This window comes from Octopus sinensis, linkage group LG8 (assembly GCF_006345805.1).
Source record: "Octopus sinensis linkage group LG8, ASM634580v1, whole genome shotgun sequence".
Classification (NCBI taxonomy): domain Eukaryota; kingdom Metazoa; phylum Mollusca; class Cephalopoda; order Octopoda; family Octopodidae; genus Octopus; species Octopus sinensis.
In genome coordinates, this window is record NC_043004.1 from 106,349,513 (window position 1) to 106,361,212 (window position 11,700).

Consider the following 11,700-nt stretch of genomic DNA (forward strand, 5'->3'; position numbering starts at 1 on the left):
AAAAGTGGCCTTCAAATGGCATAAATCAATCTTTAAATCACGTACCACCTTCTTCCATCTTATTTCTTTGTAATACTCATTGAGTGTTTATTTTCTTGGCAGGTGCTGATCCAGCATCAGAGCTAGTGCGCCACTTTTTGATTGAACCTACACCCAAAGGTGTTCGTCTACGAGGATGCAGTAACGAACCTGTTTTTGGTAAGGATATTTCATGAAGAGTAAACAATACTTCTGGGATGCTAGGGTTCACTCTTTTGATCTTCTAACCTTAGTTCCAAAATAATAGGGAGGTTTTTTTATGTTGTTACTTTCGTAGTTATAGTGTACCTTTTAATAAGATTTGGTTAAGTAAACTTGTAGAAATGTCAAGTATTTGAAAGTGACCCACAAATTTGATATACCAGATCAAGTGTCTAACTTAACCCTTTTCCTATTCTGTGTATCAGGTGACACACAGGACATACATCCCTGACGTCCATGCATCGTATATGATGTGTATTCCCAACTTTTTTTTTTTTTCCAACCACCAAAGTAACTTAGTACTTATGAAAGGAAAGCCTTATACTACTCAGAATAAATGAAACAAGAGTTAACTAGAAGTCTAGATACAAGCATGGACGTTTTAGACAAACTTATGGAAATGCTTTGGACAGGCAGATCTCAGTATTATGTCATTGAAAGAGGATAATGTCAAGTCAAATTTCCCCAGGATTTAAACTCATTTTAAACCAGTTTATTGGTGTGCATCAAATTCCAGCCAGATAAGCATCTTCTGGTTTGCTTTCTTCTTCATACTGACGATTGACTAAAACCAGAGATTTATACAAGATAAAATGAAGTTTGTAACCCTTTCTTAAGGTAAATGAAGCAAGTGAGTAGGCATTATGTAGAAATTACACTCCACATCATTAATAGTCAAATGATGATCCAGAAGAACAGATAAATGAAATTTATCTTCTGAAGGTAATAAGATAACAGGTGATAGATTCAAAACAATGTGAATAAATAAGCATTACACTTGACGGAATAATCTGAGTTCTGTAGGATTAAACTTAAGTAAGTAAATTCATCTTCTGGTTAATTTTCTGCATCTTTTCTGTTTTGAGTTATGATGATGAAAGTATATAAATCTTTTCTGTATAACCAAAACAATTGCAAATGTTGTCGTAAGCTTAATGAATTGTTCTGATGTTTGTTGGTTTGTCTTTCAGGAACTTTGGCAGCTCTTGTGTACCAGCATTCCATCACTCCACTGGCACTGCCATGTAAATTAGTTCTCCCTGAATCAGGTAAGTCTATGAATTTAATGTAACATCGCTTTCTAGACACAGACTGCTTCTATGAATAAAGATCATGGATACATCATTCAATGGCAATCTCATAACCTCTCATAACAGTCTAGAATGCTTGTTTAGGATTGAAAACTACTCCAGGCTTTATCAGATGCCGACCTTCTACAAAACTAAAATCAGCCCAACATTGGAGCATTTCTCACATCTTATTCTATAATAAAGAAAATTACTGTTAATTAGTCTGGCATCTATAACTTTTTCTAAAAGAAAGAAGTTATTAAAGTCTGCACTGTCTAAAAACCCTTTAAAAGCTCCAATTATATATTTTTATCAAAATGTGACTTTCAATAATCTTTTATTATGGAAGGAAACTAATTATAATTCATTGTGAAGAGCCACAGCCTCAGCTTCACACACACACACAAGTATCTTAGATCACATTAAAAAATTGTAAATCTGACCCCTTATACTTATTTCAGAAATCATGTTCTGGTAAAGTTTTCTTTCAGTAAAACAAATATTTATTGTTGTACTTGAAAAGTCATCATCATTATCATCATCTGTTTTCCATGCTGGCATGGGTCGGATGGTTTGACAAGAACTGGGGAGCCAGAGGACTATCAGTTTTGGCATGATTTCTGGAGCTACACTCTCTAAGAGTGTACTGGTTGCATCATCTGTCTGATTTCACAATGGTGATGCCCTTCCACCTTAATACTTTAAAATCTTCCTCTTAGTTGTGTGAACGAAGAGAAAATATTTAAATACGTCTGACTGTATCTTGGCTGTGGGGTAAGTTGAATGACATAATACCTACAGCAGGATATAAACTCCCTTTTCTAATATCCTTGGGCCTTCTCTAGAAGAGTTATCAAATGTTAAAGTGTCTAAAAATATTCTCAAATTTACTATAAATATTACTTAATGTTTCTTAGTTAAAAATGAACTACTAACCTGATAATATCCTCATTCACTAATTCACTTATAGCAGAGATCTTTCCAATTTCTTTGAAGATATCTCTTAATCTATTTTAATACCAAATTATCTACACACATGCACATCTCATACCTGATATAGGCTCAGTCTTATTCAGTTAATTGAAATCCTTTATGAAACCAAAAATCTTCATACCTTTCGTTTGTTACAGATCCAGCAGGTGATGTTAGCAATCCTGAAAGTCCTCACAGTTCTGAAATTCCTAGTTCAGCAGCTGCTTTGCTGGCTACAGGGGCAGGTTTGTATCGTTTTTATATCTATTTCCACTGAGAACTGCATTGGTAGGCTACTAGTTTAGTAGATGTTAATCTGTCATCAGCACTTTACCTTGTCTCAGGTATTGACTTGACTCTGAATGGTTCTGTTCATCCTGATATAGGTAGGTAACCCTTGGGAGAAAAGTCCATTACTATAAGCAGCAGCAGCAGCAGTCTCACTGTAAAGATTGTCAAATATTTCATTATTTCACAGTATTGAGTTCAAGTCCTCTTCTAGACCATAACAGAAGTGCTAAAAGGGTCTTAATTTCACTTCTGTTCCCACCAGCATCCTTTGATGGACACAAGATATATTTTCACTTGAGACTGCTTTTGTGGATTTTAAAAAATTTTCTTTCTTTCAGAACAGCTATTGTTAATTTGCCATTCAAACCTCTATGTAGTTGCTCGACCAGCTAGAAACTGCAGCCAAATCTTCCTCAGGTTATAACTTCCTGTCTTAAAATGGACTGACTGACTCTTTGGGCAGTTGGCATATTAGTCTACGCTCGCTTCATCATAGCTGACCTGTAACTGGACAGCAACATAGCTACTCAGATACGTTTTTGAATAATTGTCCTTATTTCCACATAAGCTATTTAAATACTCTGTTAGCTGTGGTATATAAACAACCCCTGTAATTTGTTTGATATTTGCTCGTAGAATATTTTTATTTTTTATTTTTATTTCTGTTCAAAGCTTGCTGATGTATTGCAGCTATTTAAGTTTCTTTCAACTCCAGGGTTTGGTTATATATCTAAATGTCAGCCATTTCTCTTCCAAACATGTGAACTTGTGAGAACACAGAGTCGGTATCCTCATTGTTAAAAAATATTTCTGATAATTAGTAATCAGCAGGTTTAGCTCAATATATCCATACTGTCTTTCAGAACAAAGTAAAATCTATATTATCTTCTCTTAACTGTATATATTAAATATAAACTGCAGTCTGATATGAACTAGGTTTTGAAGTTTGATGGGGTTTTTTCACTTTGGTTTTTGCAGTTTTATCATTTGCATGTGTAGAGGGTATCCATAAATTACCTTTACACTTTGAAAACTTAAGGGATAAGGATAATTTAGCAGGTTGCATGCAATCAATGGAATCCATGTACAATTGTTCTCATGTTTCTAATACACTTTATTTGTTTGTCTCTGTTTTCCAATAAACTCTGCTGAGTTTACTTAATTTTTTTTCCCCCTAATTTTTTTCAAATTGTAACAATAATTTATGGACACCCATATCATGTGTTTAATGTTTTTAAGTTTGATACCCTCCTCCACCATGTGTCTTTCCTGATGAGAAGGAAAAAGGCAGCAGAAAAAGTTAAACTCTTTTCTCCATTCCTTTTTGCCTCCCTCTGTTCCAGGAGGATCATGGAAATTGAGGCCTCAAGTACCTCATACAAAGTGTACTATCAAAAGCAACCGTCAATTTCTTGAAAGATTTTCAAACATGACCATTTGAGACTATGGATATTAGCCAACCATCTTGTTCTCGGTTTACTCAGGGCTGTCTTAAGGCTTAGGCACACTGCACAGTTGCCCATGACCTTACAGATTTAGGGGCCTAAATCTGACCTATCTATATTGTGGCTTGCTGTCAATAAATAAATACTTTAGGACCTAGTGCATAATTTTCCCAGGTGCCTGCATTGCTGGTGGGGTGGCTCCGGCTCTACCCCTTGGTCTCCTGTCAGATGATTCAGCTAGAAGAATCTATCTTGATGATCCTTTCTTACATCATTCTAATCACATGTTCGTAGTACCAGATCTATGACTTATCAATGCTGAGAAATAGCATCTTGACCTGGAAAGACTCCCTGATCTCCAAGCTATGCATCCTGTTGAGTAACATTATTCTAGAAATCCTTCAGAGGAACCCCATTTCAGTTGCATATATTTGTGATTGTACTCTTTTAGTAATTACTCAACATTTAAGAGTTGAACTCTTAACCCCTTATATTACAGATCACCTGTTAAGCCCACTCAGTCACCACATACTGTAAATGTTAAAACTGCTATAGACATTAATAGAGAGCCATCATTTTGCTTTATTGACCTGTTGATAATTAGTCACCAATAACGATTTCATGTGGTTTATGTTCTTTACAGCCTGCAATGTTCTCTACCTAAATACTGTGGATACAGAATCCCTGACTGGGCCTCAAGCCGTTGCTAAAGCAGCCAAAGTGACCTTCAGTTTAGACCCCATACCTAAGACAACTGTCGTACATTTCAAAGTTTCTTCCCAAGGCATTACACTGACAGACAACAACAGAAAGTAAGTAGGATTTATCTCATGGTCTTGGGTTCAGTACCATTGCATGTCACCTTAGACAAGTGTCTTTTATTATAGCTCTGGGTTAACCAAAGCCTTGTGAGTATGTTTAGTAGATGGAAACCAAGAGAATCCCATATGTGTTTGTATGTACTCTTACCTGGACATCACATGATGGTTGTAAATGATCATCATCAACATCATCATACAAGTCATACAGGTTGTTCATTTACAGTCTTCTCTCAAAGAAGAAAATGCCTGGCCATGGTGAAATACATTACCTTGCTTGGAAACAGTTAAGTGTTGGTGATAGTAAGGGCATCTGACTGTAGACAACCTGCCCCAACAAATTCTGTTTGACCCATGCAAGCATGGAAAAGTGGACATTAAAGGATGATGATGATGATGGTCTCCACCACAGGCATCATTATTACCTCTACTGTCATCATTTACAGTGTAAAGAAAATTTTGGTTCAGTTTGTATTACATGATCTATTGAAACCAAGGCATTTGTACTACAGAGCCAGAGCTGGTTCCAGCCAGGTTGGTAACAAAAGGATTAAGATAAAAGAAGTCTGGCAGAATCAGTAGCACACTGGACAAGAATGTTTAGCAGCATTTCATGTGGCTTTACACTCTCAGTTCAAATTCCACTGAGGTCAACTTTGCCTTTTATCCGTTTAAGATCGATACAATAAGTTGAGCACTGGAGGGTTCAATGTAATCGACTTAACCGCTACCCTGAAATTGCTGGCCCTGTGCTTAAATCTGAAACCAATATAAAAGAAGTCTGTATTAGAAGCTCACTCTACAGCACCAGCTCATTGTTCACCCTCTATGTCATCATTATTATGAACACTCCACTGGTTTAATCTCTATTATTCACAATATAAAAAGTTAGCCTGGGTTCTATAATGTCATAGACAGATACTATCATTATCAACGAGTATGAGAGAGGTGCTTATGGTAAACTCAAATTCCATTTTGGACAGCCAAACTCTGGTGAAAGTTACTATTTTTCAATGAAGTTCGTTTCCCAAGGGAGCCTCTAGGTTGTTGGTTGAGAAGCTTAGTGTTGTTTAACCACACCTTGTAAACTCCATGTGTGTGTGTGTGTGTGTGTGTGCAAGCATGTGTCTGTGTACATCAACATCTCAGTGATGTATGTCAGACTGACTTTGTTGCATTTTCTTTTCTAGACTCTTCTTCCGGCGACATTATCCAGTTACTGCAGTGACATATTGTGGAATTGACCCTGAAGACCGAAGGTTAGTAGAAAGAAATTTAAGAGATTGATTGATTTTTTTCAAAACTTTTCTCAGGAAATCCTTCAGTGAAGAAATTTCCTAAGACTTCAGAAATTCTTGTTTATAGATACTTTTAAGATAATTTATATTTTGTTACCTTATTGTTAGTCCTGGCCATACTCCAAATGGCTAATGATGTTATCACCTGACAAAGCAATGACTTTGTATATGTAGTTGATTGACCTATTCAGTGTAGCAGCCAGGCCTTCCTTAATGTATTATAAAGTAGGATTTTGAACACAATATACACATGAAAACAGCAGTAAGCTTGGGTATTTTACCCTTATAAAACGGAAAAAAATGTCAGCAGACAGCCACAGGACTCAAACCCAAACTCCTCTGATGCCAGCTGAGTAATCTACCATTAAGCTAAACTGCCCACTGACTACAATCTCCATCAAATTAAACACTAAATATCATAACTTTGTATTGGTCGCAGATGGATAAGTTTTACAGTATGCCTTCATATTATCTGTCTCTTCAAGTTAACTAAACTTGACAACAACATATGAATGAACAAAAAAAAAACAGTCATATGAATGCAAACTAACAGTAACTCTGTGTATTGAAGCAGATTTGATAACTCTCCACAAAAACCGATCTGAAATAATCTTGTATTATAAAATTGCTCGAAAGGCAAGTGAGCTGACAGATCTGCTAGCATATTAGACAAAATGCTAAGTAGCATTTCTTCCAGTTTATTATGTTCTGGGTTCAAATTCTGCCTTGGTTAACTTTGCCTTTCATCCTTATAAAATAAAGTGCCATTCAAGAGCTGGGGGTCAATGCAATCAACTTAGTCCTCCCCATAAAACTTGCTTGCCTTGTGCTGAAATGTGAAATAGTTTCCCTAAAATGATTCTGATAAATTTATCCCTAGTGTAACTTAAATATCTTAAATTTGTTTTCAAGGGCACAGGAGAGGCTGTGTGATAAGTAGCTTGCTTAACAACCACATGGTTCCGGGTTCAGTCCCACTGTGTGGCACCTTGGGCAAGTGTCTTTTACTATAGCCTCGGGCCAAACAAAGCCTTGTCAGTGGATTTGGTAGATGGGATTTGAAAGAAGCCCGTAATATATATATATATATATATATATGTGTGTGTGTGTGTGTATATATGTCTGTGTTTGTCCCCCCCCCCAACATCACTTGACAACCGATGTTGGTGTGTTAATGTCCCCGTCACTTAGCGGTTCGGCAAGAGAGACCGATAGAATAAGTGCTAGGCTTACAAAGAATAAGTCCTGGGTGTCGATTTGCTCAACTAAAGGCGGTGCTCCAGCATGGCCGCAGTCAAATGACTGAAACAAATGAAAGAATAGAATTCCATGGGTAAATACCTCTCATTTGTAGTCTGATATCAATGAGATATACATCACCTTGACTAATGTCTCTCAGTATGTGGAATACTAGTTTAAAGGGGGTTAACTTTCAAAATGACTCACAAACACCTTAATGTAGAATTGATGTGTTTTTTTGTTTTTTTTCATTTTTATTAGATGGAACAAAGTCAATGTACCTGGAACAGGAGGAGCCAAGTGAGTAAATTGTCTTCTTTAAATCTTCCTTTTACACTGAATTCTGTTGCTTCATTGCTCTCAGTGCTGGAATTGTGCTTTGATCACACCCTGTGAATTATATTTAAAGAAGTTTCTTTGTCTTCTTTTGATTGTATCATTTACTCTTTGCCAAACCCTATGATGGTAGAATCATCGTGAAACTTGGATTTTCTACACCAGAAGTATTCCAGCCTTGGCTTGGATCCCGACAGTGTTGTTGATAGCCCAGTATTCAGTTTCAGTGCTTCTCTAGAAATACCCCAACTTCACACCCAACTGACTTTGACTATTTGCTTTATACCAAATATATACTTCATATATATATATATATGTGTGTGTATGTACATATTTATGTGTGTATGTACACACACATTTGAACCTCATCTGTCTTCCATGTTTTGGACGGTTGACAGGATCTGAAAAACCTGAGGGCTATGACCAGCTCCAGTGTCAGCTTTGGCATGGATTCTGCAGCAGGATGCCCTTTTCTGAAGCTACCACTTTACAGAGTGTACTGGGTGCTTTTATTTTTATGTGAAACTGGTACTAGAAGCATAGCGATCTATGGAAATCCAGCCACTTATGCTGCTGTAAGATATTATTTGTACTGGTATATGTAGAAGATATTCTGACAATATAGATATAATCCAATCACCTTTCAAGCATTCTTGTATATGGTTCACATTTTATATTTTATATGTATTTACCTTGTCAAATTTTCATCTTGGGCTTTAACAAATAGTTTGTATGTGTTACTGATCTATTACAGAATCAGTAAAGCATCATGCAAAATGCACTGGCTCATTTGAGTTAAGTCCCTTTGCATTCTCACTTCAAACTCCCACTGGAGTCAACTTTGTTTTATATTCTTTTGAGATGCTGTAGCATAGCTAGGACAACATGGGGAGAATGTCCGTCCCCTGGTGGCACTTTTGGGTCTGCTGTGTAAGCCTTTATAAGATTTGTGGGGTTGGCATCAAAGAGCTGCCCCAGGCAGTACACATTTTAGCCATACCATTGCTGAGACATATTGAATATATAATTGAGGTCAGTATAACTGACATCAACTTTTAGCTACTTATTGATAAGCTGAGGCACCACTTTCAACCAATTACATAAAGACAGGGCCTCAGCTTATACAATGACTGAAAGCAATATATTTGACTTCCAAATCTATCAAACGTTCAGTTATTGATGTTCTTTGTTTTTTCTTCTTTTTCTAGGGTGTTTGGTTTTATTGCACGTAAACAAGGAGGAGTTTCTGACAATGCCTGCCATTTGTTTGCTGAACTTGACCCGGAACAGCCTGCCTTTGCGATCGTCAACTTTGTCACCAAAGTAATGGTGGGACCTAACAAAATCAAATGATTCAGTGAACAACAATCTTCTTTTGACTAACATATTGAAATAGAAACATGTGTGTATGTGTGTGTGTGTGAGGGAGAGAGAGAGTGTGTGGGTGTTTATGCATACATGACCATATGAAGAATATATATATATACATATATATATATACACACACACACATCTGTGTGTGTGTGTATAATATACGTATACATGCACACATATATATCTTTGTATACATATATATATATATAAATATATATATATTTGTTTGGATGAGAGTGTATACATATGTAAATGGATGAGAGAGAGGGAGATTTGTAATTACAATAATTGTTATTAAACTATTCACAGGTGAAAAGTGGAAACAAATTATTTTTTTTTTATTCTACTAACCACATTGGTTCCTGGAGAACTGAAGCCTTCATCTTCTGATATCCTGTAATTATTGAAAACACTAATATCTCCTGTGTGTGTGCATCTATATATACATCACAACATCATTGTGTGTTTGTATCTTCAAATCTGTATGTGTTGTATGTATAAAGTATATATATATTGATATATATGTATATCAGTATTTACACTGATATATATATATAGATATATACATATATATTTATCTACATAGATACACATGAATACAATAAAATACCTGTGTGTATTTAGATGTACACATACATACCCAGATATTTGTGTTTGTGTGAAAATTTGTTTCTGCCCAACAATCTGTCCCTATCTTCCAGAATAAGTGGAATTTGTTATTCTACATGAGACTGCTAGAAGAAACTAGCGTCAACAGTGGCTGTTGAGCTGGATTTTCTTTGTTGTTTTGGGGAGAGTAGATGGAGTTGTGGGTCTAGCGTTCACCATTCACCATGGGACAGTCAACCTGTTGACGTACCATGTGTGTATGTCTGTGCAAGGAGGGATGCAGTCTCGGTTTAAACATCTATTTTGTTTACCCAGTACCACCACCACCACCAGCCTCACAGTTGAAAATAAAGGTCAACCTTTCCAGCCATCCCTTTGTGATATTTAAGGGGCCCAACTCCTTACCTACAATGCAGAGACTAAACTAATAAAACTACCAGCTCCTCCATTACCTGTTTCTATTTTCTTACTGTTATTTCTACTGCTGCCAGTACTGATATTGCTATACATATTAGTACAACTATTACAGTTACTACTATTGCTGCTGCTACTGTTAGTAGATGGAGAGCAGCAGGGCTTTGTAGATATTCTATTTTCATCCATGTCCCGTTTCCCATTCCACCCTGATCATTTTATCTGAATAGTTGATTTAAGGTTTTCTTCTATACTTTTTATTTGCCAACCACATTGTTCAATGCAATGTAATGCCAAAAGCCCAAATTTTTATCTTTGCCCCATTTTATTTTTTTAATATTTACGTTTGGAAAAAGTTTTTCTGCATGGTCGTATGTTGTTTTTGTCATTTTTTAAAAATCTTCTACCTGGAATAAAGCCAATTAAAATTTGTGGAAATGTATCCCAAAATATTGACTAGAAATTGTATGGCTAGGCCCTCGAGGGCTTTCTGTTTCATAGCTCTTTCAACATAGACTCTGCCAGTATCCCACTGGGGTTGATTTGCCTTTCATGCCCTGGGTTCAATAGGTACAGTAATATGATTCAATCAACTATATACCTTTCTACAAAATTGGCCTTGTGTATAGCCTAAATTAATCATCATCATCATCAATATTACTATTATTAATAATAGTATTATTATTATTATTTATCATATTAGTCAGTCTTGTACTGCAGTTTCTTTGTTCTTGCCCACTTTGTTACTTCAAATCCTTTCATTGAGATCGACTTTAGATCTTGAAGATGATGATAATGTTTTGCAACTCTGGATGCTGATATATATATATATTTATAAATACATACACACACACAAACACACATATGTATGTGTATCTGTCTCTCTTTCTATGTATGTATGAGATACATATATAAAAACAAGCTGGTTGTCTCTTCAATTGATTTATTCACAGACGGTAGGTCTCTTGTTTAGAGTCAGTTCAATTGATGTTGCGCTCCGTAAAGTTCCCCTACCACTTTGGGTCAGAGTCTAGTAGAAGTCAATATTCCATATTGTTCAACAGTGTCTTTGACCTCAACAAGGACTGCATTTATACACCATTATGGGCTAGTTGTATATTTCAAATAATCCACCCGAATAAGACTCCTGCAAACCTGTAAATATGTAACAAAAATAATTATAGAAACTATGATACTCCCTCTTCTTGCTCATTATTTTTTTTGTTGTTGTTGTTATAATTATTATTATTGTCATCATCATAATCATTTTTATGTGACAAAAACCATAGTGCAGAGGTAATTTTCTTAGTGAGCTGAGTCAGACACCTAGTTTCAAGTGCTGGTTGCGAACACTCCACTTTGACCGTTTACCAATGCTCTTTGTTTACCAATGTTCTTAACTAAGGCGTGAACAGCACAATTCCTCATTTCCTCTCCCTATAAATGTGAAGCTTCATACCTGGTTTAGAAACCATCATTATTGTAATTATTATTACTGTTATTGTTTTATTTAAAAGAAATTATTATTAATAATAATAATAATAATAATAATAATACTGTTGATAGTTTTATTGATTTCATTTTTACTGGATCT

At 35.8% G+C, this 11,700-nt stretch overlaps 1 protein-coding gene across 17 annotated transcripts in view; it reads left to right on the plus strand.

Annotated features, from left to right (window-relative positions):
• LOC115214900 (tensin-3) overlaps positions 1–9,233 on the plus strand; it is a 930,040-nt gene extending 920,807 nt beyond the window's left edge. For all 17 annotated transcript variants that reach the window (XM_036505648.1, XM_036505645.1, XM_036505643.1 and 14 more), the window contains 7 exons: positions 103–198; positions 1,212–1,289; positions 2,441–2,527; positions 4,662–4,830; positions 6,027–6,095; positions 7,635–7,673; positions 8,918–9,233. In XM_036505648.1, the coding sequence (XP_036361541.1) occupies positions 103–198; positions 1,212–1,289; positions 2,441–2,527; positions 4,662–4,830; positions 6,027–6,095; positions 7,635–7,673; positions 8,918–9,062 (683 nt within the window). In that variant the 3' untranslated portion in view covers positions 9,063–9,233. The remainder of the gene's footprint in view (positions 1–102; positions 199–1,211; positions 1,290–2,440; positions 2,528–4,661; positions 4,831–6,026; positions 6,096–7,634; positions 7,674–8,917) is intronic.
• Positions 9,234–11,700: the final 2,467 nt, after the last annotated feature.